We start from the raw sequence: 20,000 nt of genomic DNA, 5'->3' as shown, positions 1-20,000 counted from the left end.
GCAAACAAGTTCCTAAGAAAACTTCAATACTTAGTATGTTTGCAGTGATGACCCATAATGTAGAAGGATTCAATTTAAAATGCAAAAATAAAACGTTTGGATTTTTTTTTCTGCTGTCATACAATGAAGTCTGTAAAGAATAGTACAATGAGCTTCAGGGCACCACCACACGAGGGCACGGGAAACAGGATGGAGACAAAAGAGAGAAACGGCTGGCTGTCTCACCTTTTAGTTCTCGGAGAAATGTTAGGAGGGGCTGGGCTTTAGGAGGAGAAAGAAAAACAAAGGGAAAGCAGAAGATAGATTCATGCAGTTTGTAAAAGGTAGAGCAAGAAGGGGGTGGGGAGGGGGGGACATTAGTGCAATGTGTTTATGAACAGGTCTGCAGGAGAATCCTGAACTTCCTGATTTAAGAGATGTTAGAGGGAACTCTACCAATAGGATAAATAAAACTGGTGTGTTAATGTAAACATTCATAGTGAAATAACAATCTGTGAGACAGATATGAGAAAAGCTGGAACTTGTTGGCTTTGTTCCAATCTCAGACTGGTCTGTCAGACGACGTGGGCGGAGGAAAGTGTGAGAGGAGCAGCGAATGAGTTGGACTCAGCCCTGAGGCGGTGGACCTCAGCTCACTCTGGGATAGACCAGCACACACACACACCGACACACTCACACTCACACACACACACGTAATCATGCAGAAACAGACTCTCCAATCTGCACTCTTTAGAATGAAATTCTTGGAGGAAGCCAAAGTGTTTCCAAATGGTTGCCTCCCTCACACCCACATTACCCTGCATTGGAAATACCTTGGAGCGAATGCACTAATCGACTGCAGCTCAACTCACAACAGCTGAGTACAAACTGAAAGTGCTTTCTTCTTTTGAGGTCATGTTTCACACCTCATTGAAAAAAACAAAAGAGCAAAACGCAAGTGATTCTGAAAACATGCAGTTCACATTTGACCTTTCAGTGTTATAGATAGGCTGTGTGTAGAAAATGTATAAAGCTGAACCACTTCAAACTCCCAAAAGGGAATCTTTTACATTCACTATCCGAGATCTCTATCAGTATCTGTCATATACAAGAGCGTTTATTCAATAATAGATCATCTTTATTGCAGACACATGTCCATATAAAAAAGAAACAGACAAGTACATAGACAAAGTAGATAACAAAGTATAAAAATGAATAATACATTATGTGTTGTTCACTAGACGTTCCTTTACCTTGGTGAACTCTGAGTTCTGCAAGTCGGCCTCAGGACACCATCGTCCTCCTAAAGCAGTCAGCATGGCGCAGTCTTCCTCCTCTTTGGTGCTCGGCTGGGTTGGGGTATAGTTCGCACCGGGGAGGTCTTCAATGTCTGCCCCGCTGCTGCTGGAAGTTCGAAGCTGGAGACCCCGCAGGAACAGGTGGCACACTTCCAGATCAGCCTCCCAGATTCGCTCCAAGCCCGGACAGCTACTACTGCAGGGTGAAAGAGTTGTGAAGACAAAACAAGGCCAGGTAAAAAAAAAAACAGACTGACAAGATATTCAATTTGACCAACTAACTGTGCTAAAAATCCTATCATTTATACATTTATTGGGGTTTAGGTCTAAACCCCAATGCTGTAGATTTGGTAAGGAAAATTGCAAGCTTTAAATTCATGTTGCTTCATTCAAAACTTATTTTTTCTTGAAGACATCCTTGGAAATGTTAAGATGATGAAACTGTGATAAAGATTTGGAGAGTGCCAGTGCCTCATTTTCTATGATAAATACCTTGTAAGTGACACATGCTGTGCAACAATAATTTTCATTTTCTGGAGTAAGTAGGAAGTTTATTGATTTATTTGGTCAGATTTTTTATTTATTTAGTTTTTTATCAGAGATTCCTATCCAATATCCTAACCAAAGGCTGTATGTTCTCCCTCTTAAGTCTTCAGCACTATTGTTCTGTGTGGTGAGACTCACTATAATCCCAGTTTACCTTACAGATAGTCTAAGTTAACACTTCTAGATTGGCTAACAAAAGCACAACTGACTGCACAACTAATAGTTGTAACAAGTTTGTATTAGTTTAAAGGGAGAAACATCACTTAACATGTTTGGTAACATGCAATCCAGCTGGATTATAACAAGTCATGTCCAGGACAATTTGTTAATCCATATATGTTTAATGAATCTATCAAGTTATCATCAATGTAGCAGTTCTTATTTTGAATATATGACTAAACAATGTAATATTTTATTTTATCTACAATACATTGTGTTTTCAATGTGAATATTTTTTAATAGAAGTCTAGCTTTTAGAGACCTTTTCAAATAACACTGAATTCACATTGTAAGAAGTATATAGAGCTGAGTGTATAGAACATGCACTCAGGTACAGCAGGGTTTCATGACAGTAACATGCAAAGGGAGCGGAGTAATTATATAAGGAGAGTAAAGGACATCTTTAATAGCATCTCGACAATAAAGCACTGACAAAAGAGCGACGGGGGACGAATGAATCATTCAGAGATTATGAGTCCATTGACAAAATATAATGAGACTGAATGTCGTCCTGATAGCTTTCGCCTTTTCTTCAGAGGCCTGCAGCAGAAAGGCAAGAAAAAGCCTGGATGGGTTCACCTCCTCTTGGGGTCACTGAGCAAGAGTTCAGGAGGAGGACAAGAGGATTGTTTTTGTGTTTATCTGTTTATTGAGTTACGATCGGTCGTCCTTCTTCACTCTGGCTCCCCCTGTCAGTCCCGACATCCCAGATACAAGCTCCTCTAACAGAAGACAACAACTACAGATGACTGGAGCGAAAGTCATTCTGTTGTTCTCATTTCATTGTTCAATTATTTACGTTCAACTATTCTTTACTGCAAGACCAGAGATTTGTTTGTATCTTTTATTTTACGTTACCTCTTAGGGAATAAGAACATTTTATTTAATCATTCATAAAGCAGGTCTTTCTGACTTACGAAGAAGATCTTTTATTTCATATTAAACACTCCAACACTGACACAAAGACCTTTGGAATGTTCCCATTTATAGACCCTCTTCCTTCACCGACCTTTAAAATAACAAGTCATTGCTAAATGAAACTGGTCCCTGGTGACATTTTCAGACCCAAATTCATTGATCTCAATTAGAAAATTCTCTTTTTGAATATTTATTTTGTCAAGTGGTTTTCAAAGTGTTGGGTGGGCATCAGAGAGCTTCTCTGGGTTCAGCCCAGGAGCAGGAATAATCCGGTTCAGGGGTGAACCTTTGCCCAGCTTCATTTTTATCACGATGTCCGCTCAAAATGTACAACAAGTGGAGGTAAAACTATTAGTTATTTCATCAAAATACACATTTTATAACTCAATTCATTGCAACGGTATCAGAGTTCAAATTACAAAGATAAAAAAAAGCTTATTGTTTGTGTAACAATTGCGACCGTCACAAGCTTTAGAGATAGACTAAACGGATATTTCTAAAATACAGGCAGCTCATAATACTACACTGAAAATCTCTGATTTAGCCCACATACCAAAATGTAAACACAACCTCCTCAGATAAATATTTCAAATAAATAACATCATCTCTTTGTGGCTAACGCACCACGAACAACTTTGTTTCCAGGATCGGTGGAAAACAAACTAAGTCTGACAGCGTGCAGAGTCAAAGATGTGAATTTGTATCAAACATCCAAAAGGAAAAAATGTCCTCCATCTGTCTATCTGTGCCAATTCCCTACCCAGGAGGAGATTCTCTGTCACATACAATAATTCTCACACTGAGTGACTCAAAACAATAAAAACATCACAATTTTATACTCTAAGTGTAAATATGCTTACATATAAGCTTCACTAATATATTCAGTATTTTCACCTGGCGCCTCTCCTGCTGTGCAGTCAGATTTGAGAAATTGCTCCCTCTTTCACACATAAACAAATTCAAAGGCGAAATGCACCCAGACAATAATGTCTAATCTGTCTCTCTGCTCATTCTTCACTCTCGCTCAGTGGTGAGCCCCCCCCCCCCCCCCCCCCACCCCACCCCACAAAAAAAATTGAATGCCACTTATTTTCCAGCCCATCTCCTGGCTGAAAAGGCTGCCAACCTCTGCACCCTGCCAACGCACGCCTCTCAGCCGTTCGCTAACCTTCATTTGGCAGACAGACAATAGTGAAATTGCTCGTCCCCACCCCCTCTGCCCTCGCCAACTCGCTATTCGGTGCCTCTGAATTTTACGATGGCGAGGATGCACCCAATGAGCCATGCCATTGTTATTTGTCTCTTCAGAAGTGGAGGGACAAAAAACACACACACACACACACACACAGATGTGTTAACTTACATGCACGTGCTCATAAATCACACTCTGTTAGGACTCACTGTACAATCATGAATATCCCTAAAAATGTCAATCCTGGCCTCATCTATCACAGAAGCATTCCTGTATTGGCAACTGCACCTCATTACTAATAACTGAAATCCACATTAGGCCTCTTTGTAACAAAGAATCAGACAACATGTCAGCGCCTGAGCATCCCTCTGATGGTGGCATCCTGTTGCCCGTTCGGTATGCACTCCACCCCCAGGGGTTAATTGGTGGCAGCCGCTCGGCCTACCATCTGACAGCGGCAGGGTGTGGGCGTGCTGCGCCGCTGATGGCCCAGTAATAAGAGGGAGAAGCAGGCAGGCACACTCCTTCCACAGTCCCACTGCTCCCCTGTGACGGACTGACAGGACTGCTCTTTCTCCTCAAGGCGCTGCATCAAGGCACCTAACAAGGACGGATTATAAATACACTCTACCTGTTACAAGAAGGTCCAGTGGTTTGGTCCTGCTGGTGTCAGCAGATTCTCTTCAACCACACCAGGTGGAAAACACACACTGTGGGTGCACGTACTACCTGAATAATACCCTGCACTCTACCCATTGTTCGCCAGAGAAAGCAAAAGTCCACACATTCATCACTTGAGTAGATGCAGATAAAGGTGAAAAAGTGTTGGAGGTAAAAAATGTGTGTGCCCGTTTACTCCATTAAAGTGAGAAATGTGATGAGGTTTTGTATTAAAAAGTAAGATGGTCCCTAAGGTGATGTCGTAGTTAGAACTCACGGCAAGAAACGCCTCATTTCGAGTCCGACTTAGGAGCTTTTCTTGCAAGGAGTTTGCATGTTCTCCAAGTGTATACGTAGCTGCACGTGTGTGTGGATGATTGTCTGCATCAGGTTTGAAGCTTTCAACTAATGTGAATGTATTACAGCCTCAGCAAGCCTACTATAAAGCCATGATGGATGGAAAAGTTAAAGTAACTGTTAAAGTTGAATGTAAATTGCCTATGCTGTTGTACATAGTTATGTCAAATGTGTGCGCCAACAGTAAACTGCATAAGCAGTAAACTCGAGAGCATCAGCTCGAATAATCAGCTGTAATCTTCAGATACATCTTTTTTTATCTAAAGTTTAGAGGTATTAGGAATTAAATTTGCTCCTTCTCCCCAGTAAGTTACGTACCTGAAATAAAGAGTATATTTGAATATCTTATAAAACAATGAGAATTCACTCATTTTAAAAAAAGTAAAAGGGAGATGTAATCTTCCATCCTAACATGTCAACTAACACCAGCTGTGGAGAGGTGTTAATAATAGGGTGAAAAAGAAGAAAGGGACAATTGGAGGAGGTGTGATAGATGATGGATGAAGGTGGTATTACATGGTGGGAGGCTGAGGGAGGATCCAAGCACATCTTTAGATTGTACATTCAAGAGTTTGTGCATTAACAGTGATAAAAGGGGAACATATTCCCATGGGTTTCTTGCTAAGATGCTCACAGCACATCCTCAGCATTAACTAAGAGAATATTTGAGGAGTATTTGAATTATTTCTACACCAGTTAGTTTGCGTCCATCTGACAAGATTAATGACAAACCCAAAATCCTACATAAGAAGGAATTCATAACATTGGGACAAATAGACGAAGCACTTTCTAATGAATCATCTACATAATGTATAAAAAAAAAAAGCAATGTGGTGCTTCTAATCTGAATAAAGATTTTTTATTTTTTTTTTGTTCTGGTGACACACTTAACAGCATCTGTGCTGCTCTAACATCCTGTTCTAGTCTTTAGCAAGGAAGAGATAATTGGTTTTTTCAACACCATCCGTCTCCACGGAGACCAGACATCTCACCACACTAATCTGCCTCTCTTCTGCCTCCCTCCCTCCCTCCCTCCCTCCCTCCCTCCCTCCCTCCCTCCCCCTCTCCTCCCATCACCACAGCACTCCATCAACAGTAATGTACATTGGAGCTGACTGATAACATTTACAGTGTGTGTGTGTGTGTGTGTGTGTGTGTGTGTGTGTGTGTGTGTGTGTGTGTGTGTGTGTGTGTGTGTGTGTGTGTGTGTGTGTGTGTGTGTGTGTGTGTGTGTGTGTGTGTGTGTGTGTAAAACGCTGCACATTCGATCAAGTCAAATATGTGTCACCGTGCCAAGCAGGAGCTGGTGGGAGCTACCAGCACTCGCCAAAAGTGAGGGCTGCGTTCGTGGTTTGATCGGCGCCACCTGTGCTTACACGACTGATCCAATGTGGGAAACAAAAATCGTTTAGATGTGGTGAGCAGGAAAATTAGTTTACCCAAGAAGGTGGCCTTTAATATGATTTTTTTATTTCAATAGTGTGATGTGGTTAGGTACACATGATCAAGCACATAATCAGATGACCCTGTAATTAAGTATCTACTGGACTGATGGCGACAGGAAATATATGACCTCCAGTGAGAAAAGATACGGCACGCAGCTGTCTGAGTGTTTGGAGCCAATTCAATGTCTTTTAGTTTTATCGGTGTTAGTGGTCTGAAAACTAAATTATTTTCTAAGTAATTCCACATCAGACTGACTTTCTGAATTTCCCATTTTAAATGTTTTCTTAATACAACCTTTAAATTATGGCTCCCTTGTATATATTCTATTGTTTTAATAGATTGTATCCTTTATATACATTGATTTGATCATTTTGTCTTGTTCTACCTTGCCCCTCAAGAGTTGTTTTTAATTTCGTTGTACTTGTATAAGGACAATAAAAGCATTATATCCTATTCTAGATTATGAGAAGGCCCCTGATTTACACATAGATTTCAGTTTTTATGTTATTAGATGTTTGATGTCTTCAGCCTGAGGCTCCCATCAAAAAACAGCCTGTGTGACATACAATTGATCAGAATATATCATTGAAATGCATACTAGTAATAACAAAATTTGGTATTTTTTTATAATTGACCAAACTACAATCCATCATGTTTTACATTTTTACTCTCTGAAATCCTTATAAGTAAATAAATCATTTATTGTTACACTTTCAATGGGTATTATAGCATTCTTGTTAACAATCAACATAGTATTTTAACAGTGATATTCTGTTGACTTTCAATGTTTCTATGTTGGAGACGTGGCATGCATTGGAGCTGTGATTTACAACCTGGCGTTTAGGATCCTCGAGGGGAGGGGGCACCTGATCATAGTGGCGTGGTCCAAAGCTTTACGTGCTCCAAGGTTGTCAAAAATTATATGCACCTTCCCTAAAAACAGAACATGACTGTGTGGATTATAAAACAGACTTAGGGTCCTGCTTTTATATGTTGATGAGAGTGGGCGTGTTCACTAACATTTGGCTTCACTGTCATGTTTTGGTAAATCAGAGTGGGAAATGGGGGGGGGGGGGGGGGGGGGGGGGGTTCTTAATAAAACACACTGACAAATGCATCTTACAGTAGGTCCCAAGCAGTGCCATGGCAAAACGTGTAAAAGTGTGGAATATACAGGCACTCTGGGAAAATAATCAACTGTACAAAACACAAAGCAACCATCTGTGGTAGTGACAGAGGAGGTCCAGAGGCATGCCTCCCTGCTGGGCACAGAGATCGCAGCCATGTTGCTCCTTGACCATGCAGACCTCCAGCGTGCACATCCATCAACAATAAAGAGCCCAGCTGTCTGGGCCCGATTTCTCTCTCCGATCCAGGGATCCACTGCTTCTCCAAAGATGCTCCAGAGAAAACTAACCTCCCCTCACGTACCACAAATAGAGGCAGGGGTCAAGCCAATATACAGTATCCTATAATAAATTCTTATTCCAGCTCAAAGTAAGCTCAGGCTACTCAACCTCTCACTGCTTCACACAAAAAAACCCCCAAAAAAACAATAAGAGTGGAGAGCACAGCTCATATGGTGTACACACAAACATCACTGGCTCCACTTAGCCATGTGTAAAATACAAATTGTTCCAAAACGCTGCACAGTAAGAGTCAATTGCATCACAGCTGCTTGGCGCTGTCTGTCTGCCGAGCTTAACACCCCTCATCTACATAAAGAAACACAAGTAGGTGTAAACTGCTGGGTGTCGACTGGCTCCCACACTTTCTGCTTGAAGAATCAGAAACTCAGCTCATCAAGTCTGACCACCCACCACACGACAGGAGCACAGACGCACGGAAGAAAACAAGGAAACAACTTGAATCTCATTAAGCTTCTCTCAGGCCACACATGCTTAGTTTTTTTTGGGGGGGGGTTCAGCTTGAATGACTTCCTGATAGTAATCACATCGAAATATGTTAGTTAACAACTGTTTATATCTACAGACAAGAAAAAACATTACTCTTCCTCTGCTAGTTAGATTCTTGTATTGAAATGGCAAGAGCATCTCTCAAAACCCTCAGATTTCCCTGCTGCTGCACTCCCCCTGAATCTCTCTGGTGTCCCCCAGGGGAGACCTGAGCCACACTGTGAAAACCACCATCTTATAGTGAAGGTGAAAAATGAGATGATGCAGGATGTCTGAAAAATGAAGGCATAGAAAATATGTGAGAAGGTGGGAGGAGGAAGAAGACAAATTGTGCAGGTGAGAGACGGGGAAATATGAGAAAGGGCCTCCGGGAGACAATAGCACAGAGGAAGGTGTGAGTGCAGGATGTGGTGGGTGCGGCGAGGTGCAGGGGAGAATGGTCTCTGGTTAAAGGACGACAGGGGTGAAGGCTCGTTCCTTGGAGGCTGCAGCTCTGTTTGTGTCTTGTTTATTGCCACTGTGGAACAGTGAGTCTCCACGTCTGCATTGAAAGGAGAGATAAAGATGTAGCACATGCTTACCTGTGCATTCTGTCCTCCAACAGCTCAATATACTTGCTCGTGTTCTCTTTCAGCTTGCTTTCTGTTGTGAGAAAAGAGCACAAAAAGCAATAACAGCCTGTTGCATGCACTATGTCCAATACTTTTATTAGCAGTGATGGGGTATCCAAGCAACAAATCACAGCTCTGACACAATTAAAATTGACTCGTCATTAGCCGCTGTAATACACGGGCTCCAGTAAGTAAAGGTAGTCGACATCACAGCTGGTGATGGCAATTGTGCACAGAAACTGCAACAGTACAGTTCAATACCGAGGACCAGCTGGCGCTCTCGTAACGCGAACGTACAATTGAGGAGAGATCATTCCCTCCGCTCTAAGAAGGGATGAAATCGTAGATGGCCCGAGGATAAAGGGGGATTTCATTATGGCATAGTTCCCCATATCATGCCAGATTTTCTGCGAGGCATGAAGTTGGATGGAAAGCTTATGTTGCTTCCTGTGCCCTTCTGCCAGCAGCGAGTGGAGCCTGAGGAGGCAGACGGAGACTGGCTGAGGATGGAGAGGAGGGCAATCTGAGCACCGTTAATGAGCTCATGTATGAAACATGAGAATATGCCCCCCGCAGCAGAGGATCTTCAAACACAATGGGATGTACTTATATCAAATTGCAGCAAGTATATATGTGCACACATGCTATAATGCTCAATACAATACAATCCCCTTTCCTCCTGCGCTGTCGCACAGACACATAAAGCCTCATAAATCTGTCGATGTCAACATCTGTACCACGTATACGACAACTGAACAGAATCAGGGCTTTCCCATACTTATGGTCAGAGAACCTAAAGAGGTCAGAAGATAAAGTAGAAATGTCATTAAGAGAATCAGGGATTTTTCTCGCGAAAAGATATTTTCTTGCTTCTTGTTTTGTCTGCAGGCATGTACTAGCATGGTTTCGCAGTTACTTTCAAGGAATAAAAGTGCCATCCAACAGTTAAAATAACTTTTCCCAGAAAGTCAAGTTACCACTTAAGTCATTTAATACATTTAACGTTAGAATTTCTTTCTGTAGTTTCCTCCAATAGTTAACTGGTGATTCTAAATTTCCTGTAGTTGTGAATGCAGGTGTGTGTGATCGTCCACGTCTCGGTGTTGCATTGTGATGAACTGGTGACCTGCTCAGGGTGTAACCTGCCTTCACAAAGAGTCAGCTGAGATCGGCTTATTTAATATTACAGTATTTGGCTTGTCCAAGATACACAATTCTTTCACCAACAGTCAACTGGAAATAGAAATGCCAAGATGAAATGGAAACTCCTCTGGAATAAAGTCACATTAAAGTACATAAAGAAAACACCACCAAATCGGGTGTTGTGAATCACGGTGATGTTTGAAGTGTAATTTGTATCGTAGTGCTGATGGTGGTTATTAGACAGAATCTTCTGGGAGAAGAGACAGGTTTTTTTTTGGGGGGGGGGGGTTGCACAGCAGGAGGGCAAAGAAAATGTCTGAGAGAAAATGTGCTGGACACACGCTTAAACACACGTATTTCTGATTATACTTTTCTTTTTTCAAAACAACATGGAGATTGCTGGTGTGCGAGTGCATGCATTACCGAAGTGGATCTCACCCACGTGGCGTTTTCATCCGAAGTGGCCAAATCTGTTCGCTCTGCGGGAGGAGGGAGGCCGCGGGAGAAGCTATCGCATATCTGTTCAGCAAATCTGGTGTGCGCGGACCAGACAGCTCACTTACCACCCCTCTAATTGCTATGCGAGATCCTATCCTACCTGACAGAGTTTCCCTTGTCAACTTCCATTCACATTGGCTCCGCTAAGCAGCGTGCAAGGAGATAGCCACTGAATAATAAATGGGGGCATTAGGCCTGACTTTGGATGGCACCGGGCATGTTCGGATGGAAGATGACAGAGGAGGCTACGGCTTGAGCAAGAGCCAGATTCAGAAATAATAGAAAGTGAGGAATAGAAGGATCAAGGAAGGACATAGGTGAATTCATGGGTAACTTAATATGAGAGGGGATCAAAAAGTAATGCCTCCAGAGTCGCTTTAACTTAGAAAATGAACAAATCAAAGCAAAACTCGCACGGACCTGAAATGCCCTCCAAACTAGGAGATCCCAACATTCTTTATTCCTCAGAGCCTCCTCTAAGATTGCTTGTAAGAAAAGGCACTCAAGTTGCTGATGTGACAAAACATCCCAGTGAAGCCAAACGCTGGGCGACACACACGCCCCCATTAACACGCAAAAACAGAAGCTATAAAATCCAGTTTGATTTCTGTCATCTGATGCTGAATTCAGCAGATACATTCAGTGATGTACCAGCAATCAGAATTAAAGGGGACATATCATGCTAAATCCACTTTTTTAGCCCTTAAATGCATTTTGTTGTATATTTAGAGTGTTTAGAAGTACAGCAAAGTTCAAAGTAGTCTCTTCAGGTGCTCCGTTGATATCTTTATATTCTGTTTTGGTCATATTTTGCGATCGGTTTCGATTTTTCTATTCTCTATTACGTTTTTTGAACAATGACGTCACAGTATTCTCAGCGGAACTGCCAAATTAGGACATCGACATTTCGAGCAATCCGCCATTTTTGTTTCTCGCTGCGATTTTGTAGTCCAACCGAAGTTACGAGAGGATAAGTCGAAATGTTCGGTTGTTGGATGTAGTAACCCACAAGCTTCGTTACACCGTCTCCCAGCATCAGAACCTTTTCGAAGTGCCTGGTTGAGTTTTATTTTTCACAGAAATGTACCCACATCTGTGGGTAAGGTCATTTTTGTGTGCGCGAATCACTTTAAGGACGACTGCTTCAGCAACCTCCGCCAGTATAAAGAAGGATTTGCCGAAAGACTTGGTCTGATTGAGCGGTCAGTTCCTTCTATCTATGGAGACGACGAACAGAGCACTTCGGTAAGCTGTATATAACGCTAAAAAGTGTGATGATAAGACGTCCCTGTCATTGTTTTGTTAGCATTAGCAGTTGCACCGTCTTCATATGTTAGCGCTGTGTGCTCGTTTTAGATTATAATGTAACTTCTGTGTTAAATAGTCGTTGTAATACAGGCAGTATTGTAGTAGTGGGCATGGATGGAGAAGTTAGTGTAAATATAGTAACACACCATTGCGTTACATCCATATGAAGACGTTGTTCTGTAGGTGCATCATCGTCATTTTCATCTCGCTCCGCCGGGTCCGACTCTGGCTCCAACATGTATGGCTGGATGGACAAATCTTCCGTTGTTGACATTTTGTAAATAATGTGTGAATATAAAGTTTCTGCGCCGCTAGATAATTGTATCTGTTCTATCAAACTACAAAGATGGCCGAACAGGGTGACGTTGAACCGAGTGTGACCTCTGCAACCTGGAGAGGAGGCAGGGTATGAAGTGTGTCATTTGCATTTGAAGAGACCGCCCCAAAACGAGTTGCTCTCAGAAGCGCATCAGAAAAGGGGTTGAAAAGGGGCCTGTGGAGCTATAATAATGAGGAATTCAGACCCAAGCATTGCAGTTTCGCGTTGTATAGACCACAACTGTATGATTTATATGTAAAAAGGAAGGATTTAAAAGCATGATATGTCTCCTTTAAGGCTGCACAATATGAAGCAAGCATGTATGCATGTAAGCAATGTAATAATACAGTCATATAGTACTGTGATAACAATATGACTTGCAATTAAAACAAACACTGAAGTTGATGTGTTAATGTCTTTGTGATTTGAGAATTGTTTTGATTTCTTGGGTTTCTCTTTGTTAAAAGCACCTAGAAATGACTGTGTTGTATATGGTGCTGTAGAAATAAAGTTGAATTGAACTGAGTTTTTTTTTCATACAAGCAGTGCTCTTCCGGCTTCATGTAATTGATACCAGTTGTAACTTTTTTTCTAGAACACGTGTCTTTGCAGTTCCCATCAGCAGCATTTCAGAAGTGGGGCTGTTTGGTGGCTTCAATGTTATTGTCGTCATTTTTACAGGATTTTTTTTTTGTGCTTCGGACCTCTGTCACCACAAAGCTCTCTCCAAATACTCTGCAACCTCAGACAAACATCTACCTACATACACTTCTTCAGACCTTAAGGTGAATTATATGTTGACAAGCAGAGCATGAAGATAAATTATTGCAGTTTCATCTTTTGCAATATGTATATTGTGGCTGCGGATCAGTTGCAGGTCACCACCATACACAAATCCATCCATCAGGAGCAATGAGGGATTTGAGCACCTTGCACGGCAGCCTGTGTGAGCATGCGTGTGAATAGGTGATTGTGACTAACAATGCAAAGTGCTTTGGAACTGCTGAAGCAGCTAAAAAGCTCTATATAATTGAAATCCATTGAACATAACAGGAAGGATAAATTTCCGATATATTATGCAGCAATACCCAGAATATATTCCAAAGAAAAGATGGTAGCAGGAATGTTCAAATCTGTGATGGTCATGGGTCAGGTAGTAAAACATGTGTAGTTTTACTACCTGACCCATGACCGTCACAGATGGCTGGATTTGCTATTTAACTTGGCAATGGTGGAAATGTATATTTCACTATGCTAATGTTGTTGTAGGCAGAGGGGAATCAGTGCAATGTCCTGTGGCCATACCATCCGGTGGCGCAACTAAAGAACCTCCTTGGGCGTGACGGATGAAAATAATCTCCTCTTTCTAAGACGGGACAAGACATCAAGCAGCCGAGCCTCCTCCTGTGTCGAGGGGAACGAGAGCACTGGGTGATATCGGTGCTTCCTGTAAGTCTGCGGGAGGCGGCCGTCATTGGCAGGCCATGCGAATAAAATCGCCACTAAAAATCCCATGAAGAAGAGAGCCGTTCTGTTACTCCACGCTACAGGCAGCAGTACATTTAGTGTTGAGGGAACTTCACAAAGGCGTGCATGGAGCTTGCATTGGAAATTCATGAGCTGAACCTCTCCTCACACCAGTGATCTCAGCGGGCGTTAAACATCACTGATTGCTGCCAAGGACCCCGGCCAAAATCGAAGAGGCCATTCATTCATAATACAAACAGAACGGAGACACAGTGGCAAAATGAGGGGAATATGTTACTGGGTGTTAAAGGAAGGCCATGATCTATTCCATCATAATCAATTACTTTGACACTAAAGTGATTACTTCTGCTCAACAGATGTAATGTTGATAAAAATAAATAAATGATGAATGGAATGATGACAATCAGTGATGCAGAAGACAAAGCAAATGAAGCAGCCACGCCAACCCAGCCGATGATAAAGTTACGGACTTTAATGAGCCTTCAGAAGTTAACGCCGGCAAGGTGTTTGGGGGGTTGCTTCTGCATCATGAGTATTTGAACGGCTCTCTAATTGAAAGTGAATAATGCAGTAATTCATTGAATTCCTTGTAACAATGAAAGCCCGCAACATCTGTGAAATGCTTGTGTTGTCAAACAAATTAGAGGCGGCACCGTGCTAACGCCGAGCGGGCGATACGCGCGTCATAAATAAGGCGGAAGAGAAATTGTTTGTCTTTGTAATTGCGTTGAAGGCAGTGGCGGTGATTAATGTGCTTAAGCACGGTTTGGGCTGCTTGAGTGCACCGCAGGTAACACAAACACACAGTCAGCATATGCGGTCGTTCACACTGTGTGAATGTATGTGAACATAACAGGAGCAAAGCTAATGGTGGAAGAGGGACGGGCATTCAATAACCCATGATGCTCTAGCTGTAAGATCACAAAGCGTAGCTGTACACAGATGGCAGCTCGCATCGTGTAACATATTGTGGGTTTATGCACGAATGCACAACGAAAAGAATCATTTGACAAAAAATTTGGCTGTGTATAAAATCTGTGTTGGTGTTGATGTATAGTATTGCTCTGCTGAAATCTTAAGACACTCACACTGTCATTATAACTCAAGTCGAACTCCGTAAATAGAGCTTGTTTAAAAAGGCTCAACTCTGAATCCACTGCTGCAGGCTGCAAAACATCCACCTTTTTTTTCTCTTTAGAACTAAATGAATCACTGGGAAGCCTAACAAAGTCATCCGAAGCGAGGAATCATATAAACTGTAAAACACTCAACACTTCACCTGCTGTCAAGCTGGATCCTTCAGACATTTTATTCCCTTCTTCCTCTGGGAACTGCTTGTTAATATATTATCCACAAATGATTCTTCCCATGTCACCACCCCTTGATTCAAACAAGAGTCTTTCCTACAAAGCTAAAATACAACAACCACAGAGGAGAATCAGAAAGTTTTTACCTGGTAGTACACAGTATATTCAACAATCAATTTTCATTAACACTTTCCATAGCCTGAAGGTGATCGCATTGCAATACAATGAAGAGAAGAAAATATACAATAAAATCACAATAAAACTTGTGCAAAAAAAAAAAAAAGACAATAAAATAAAGTGAAATAGAATCAAAGAAAATGCTTGAGAGCAGCTACGAATTGAAATCCAATCTGGATATATAAGTGTTGTGCTTGGATTTGAAGAAGCCAGAGTTCCACCTCAGGAACTCCTACAATAATTGGTCTGATGACCTCAAAACAAATTGCTTAAGAAATAAAACAGTATACAGAGCTCGTGATCATAAAATATATTTGTATGTCTTCAACATGTTCTGTACAAATAAGAAAAATAGAGTTAGAGCAAGGACCCTTCATATGTTGATACATCAATCACACGTTTTGACACAAGCGAGTCGCTAAAGCTGAGCAATCAAAGAAACGTGTCATCCCGTTTGCTCATTGCCCTCGGTCACATCCTTTTCGCTCCAATGACAGTGCAAGTAGAATTTGTTTTGTTGATTCTAAAATGCCATGAGATGACCATTTTGTAATTTGTGCTACACAAATGAAATCTGATGGATCCACATTAAAAAGAACCTAACACACACAAAAATACACAATTCACAGTACAATAATGTGTCTTTAAATAAAACTGTATACATTTATATTTTGCATTCATTTGGACTAAGAGTACCTGAAACCTTTAGTTCCAGGTGCAAGAAAGTGAAAAGGTTTTCCCCCGTGGATTATTATGCTAATCAGACTGGCCGTGTAGAGAAAATCAATGATTGTAAATGCACTAGCAGAGGTAATAACAATAAGACTAAATTTGTACAAGAATGCCACAGAAGTGACGGAGAGGCCGGCTTGGACGGACTGTAATCATGAAGGAACTTGAGCTCCGTTCTGATTGTGCTTCGTTACAGCTTCATTTTGACAACAATGGAAGTGATATGTGTCCTTGTACGAAGGCGGATCTAAAACTCCAGAGATGCTAGATCCTCTATTTGATCAAACTGAAATGGTGAAAAAAGAAGAAACATAAGTCGACACGCCACAGGAGAGTTTTTTTTTTGAAAAACGGTGAATAGAATACAATAAAGTGAGTTTCCATCCAATCAGACAGCAACATTTCAGAACCTGTCGAAAAGACTACCTCCAGAGGAACTAAATTTAGACCCTGGTTCAAACGAACAAAGTTCCTGTGATCTTCGTAGTACTTTGCCGAAAGTTCATATGGGAATAATGCAGGTGAGCATATGGCCCGCGGGCAAAAGCTGGCATGCTGTAGGGTTCAATACAGACTATGTGATGATGTTTGAAAACTGTAATAATCAGAAAATAGACAATACCTGTATTTTGTTTTTGTTCATTTTTTTAATTAAAAGCCACCTCTATGTCAGATTTGTCCACAGTAGGTTACAATGATTCAGACCAAAGTAGCCAATGGTAGCAAGATGCAGCAGTAGGAAACTTTTTCGCTGGTGAAACTACATTAGTATCAAGTCCATACTGGGAGATTGAATCAATGAAAACATGCACCCTGAAGGGTGCAGAAATCGTGCTGCTTCACACATGAAAGGCATTTGTTAAGAGGAATTCGGTTTCTACAAAATAAACTTCAGGTTGTTCATAATTTTCGTAAAAACTGTATTAAATGCAGACATTTTTAGAAAGCGCTCCATTTTACTGCTCCAAAGCAAATAGGAAAATCTGGAGTTCTTAGGCATATTTTCTAAATTAATATCCGTTAACTTGTCCAGCCCAATAAAAAAAACATATGGAATTCTAAATGGTCTGTCAATTATAATGAATCCCACAATCCTGGAATAAACTATAGTGAATAATCCTTTCCGACTTGTTTTGTTATGCATTCCAACATTTCTTGCTTTATACTTTTCAGATGTATTTTGTGTGCCTTGGTTTTCCCTGTCGCATTCTGTTTTGAGCATTGAGGTTTTGTCATGTCTGTGGCGCTCCGCTTCCTTTTGTCTCTGTACTTTTCCATTCAGTCTGTGTCTGCCGTGTGTCACCTGTCTTTGTTTGTGTCCAAATGTGTCCTACCTGGGTCATATTTCACTCCGGGTGTGTTTAAGTCTGTGTCTCAGCAAAGGTTTGTGTACTCATCCTGCCCTTCATCGGTGTTAGGCTTAGAGTTCTGTTATATTTGACTGGTTGGTTTAATATCATTTTAATCATGAATCTTGGTTTTTGAGATTTCTTTTGTTGCTGCAATTGCCCCTTTAAAGGGAATGTTTATTGCAGGTATTATCAAGCTAAGAGTTATTGGAGCATATGCATTCACTTCTGACTGCATTTCTTCAGGGATTGGATTTATTGCTGTGATATATTGGAGTTGAAATAATCTACATTCAATAACAAGTCTCCTTGTCTTGTGTAGATATTGCTTTCAGCCTTCATATTGAAGGAAACATAGAAGTTAACGCTTTTAAATCCTATTTCATTACCGCTGACAGGAGTTCGCATGCTTACCTCCCATACCCAGAACTCTGGGACCGTTTATGATGTCTACAAATTTAAAAAAAAATAAGTGTAATGGTAATTTCAGCAGCAGAATTCAAGATGTTAACATGCTTTAGCATCTAATGTAATTAGTCAACACGATAAAACTAAATGTCTGAAGAAAGGAAATTGGTCGATGTAGCATGATTGCCATGCCTCTTCCTCCAGAATTCCAACAATAGTTTGCATGGCTGAAAATCCACAGAGGAATCACATTTTCAGCAGGAAAAAAATAAATAAAAAAAAGATTATTGCTAAAACTTCAGAGACAAAAAAAACCATAAAAATTCTCCCAGGACCACTTAACCAATGCAGCGCTCTCAATCATTCAGATGCTCTTTAGGAGAAGAGCTGCCACACGTTCCATCATGTTCTCAACAGAAGCACCCTGAAAGAGGTAGAGTCATGAATAAATCATACATGACCTCGACTTCACGATTGGCCCTCCAGTATGAGAAAATTGCATTTGTTTAATGACACGGAGTGACAGCATTTTGATGTGCACTCCAGCTGGACTGGTACAGTACAGTTTAGCCCAAACAAGCCTCAGAATCTTGCAGCGAAGAGCCTTATGTGGAGATAATAACTGGAGGAGACAAAAGAAAAAGAAAAAAAATAACTGAAAGGCAGCTGCTGTCTCCACAACAGATAGACAAATTACCTGCGTGATTGAGAATATACTGGCAGCATACTAACCGTAGCATTAACTAAGCATTGAGAGAACACTTGGATGAATGAAGAGGAGCGCACACTGAGGCTGGAGCTGTGACTGTCCTCACTCCTGGGGGTCATTCACTCATCTTATACGGCTCTTCAATTATTTATTTGTAAAATTGGTATCGCTGGAGATCTCTTTCACGGACAAAATTATACTCTCAGTGGGGAATCAGACCTCCGGCTATAATGGTCCCAGTATTCATCAGCACTCGTGCCAATAGCAATTAGAGACATAATGGTTCCCAGGCCAAAAAGCCCCCCCACACACACCACAAAGCACTCCCAGTTAAGATGCTCAACAAGCTGAAGCTGCGCAATTTGACTGAATGTATATATTTCTGGAGCTGTGGCTACATATGTAGCGCACCACCATCGAGTACGGACTGAATGAATAATGCAATGTGAAGCGTCTCTGAGTGTCCTAAAAAGCGCTATTTAAAAACCAATGCGTTATTATTGTTATTTGAAATTTGTCACAAACCCAACTACACAATGTGTTGATTTGGTGCTCCTGCTTTCAGAAACAGGTGCATTGTTTTCTTGTTAAAAAGTGTTACTGGAAATATCTCAGAAAGCAAAAGAAAGGCCATCTTGACTTGGAATTAGACCGTCATTTCCAATCCCCCCCTCCAGCTAAAGAAATGGTAATGTGCTGTTTGTGAGCTATCAGTTTCCAGCTAGTGTGTGCCAGCCCCTTATTACCAAATAGGATGACAGTTTAATGAGCCCCTTGCTTGGTGTCGGCAACACATTGTGAAATTGCGCCTGCTGCCATATTGTGTGCGCCCACTTGAGCAAGCCACACAACCGTTCATTAACTTGCCGTCCTGCGTGTGACGTGTTGCCCACCTGACTTCCTTTCCTTTGTTTAGGCGCAGCCTTTCCATGTCACTGGTTTCCCTGCCCGCCGTGTCCCTGGGACCTGCATTATGCCATGTGAGGCACGCACTGCGTTTAGGATGCTGAGGTGAACTTGGAAATGCTTTTTGGTGCTTGTCATGGGAGGGATTAATAACATTCCGGGCTCTTTATCAAGTCCAGGTTCACGTCTCTGCAACACAAATCCCTGTAGGTGACCGAGTTTCATGCACACACATTACTGGAAATTAAATAGAATTGCTTCGAAGTAAAGAGATTAGTTTGGGTTGTTTTTTTTTGCTACAATAATATGAGATTACAGAGCTTGAATGAACAAAAACAGCAAGTCTGTGAATTATCATACTCCTCATAAAAACTCCATCCAACTCTGCATGAACAATGAAATGTAACAATAAAAGAGTGCCCCCTAGTGACAGCAGAGGGACCATTTAAGACGAGACAATGGCACTTATGGTGACACTGCAGCCTCTATCTTAAATGATCTGAATAGCAGAGTC

At 41.4% G+C, this 20,000-nt stretch overlaps 1 protein-coding gene across 1 annotated transcript in view; it reads right to left on the bottom strand.

The window, feature by feature from the left end:
* Positions 1-20,000, bottom strand: part of disc1 (DISC1 scaffold protein) — a 52,228-nt gene that overhangs the window by 11,145 nt on the left and 21,083 nt on the right. The window contains exons 10-11 of the mRNA XM_080481585.1: positions 9,113-9,173; positions 1,233-1,473 (exon numbers count right to left, since the gene is read on the bottom strand). Of these exons, the coding sequence (XP_080337711.1) occupies positions 1,233-1,473; positions 9,113-9,173 (302 nt within the window). The remainder of the gene's footprint in view (positions 1-1,232; positions 1,474-9,112; positions 9,174-20,000) is intronic.

This window comes from Lipophrys pholis (assembly GCF_963383615.2).
Source record: "Lipophrys pholis genome assembly, chromosome: 15".
NCBI lineage: Eukaryota > Metazoa > Chordata > Actinopteri > Blenniiformes > Blenniidae > Lipophrys > Lipophrys pholis.
The sequence above is the reverse complement of the archived record's forward strand: the minus strand, read 5'-3'. Positions and strand labels throughout refer to the sequence as shown.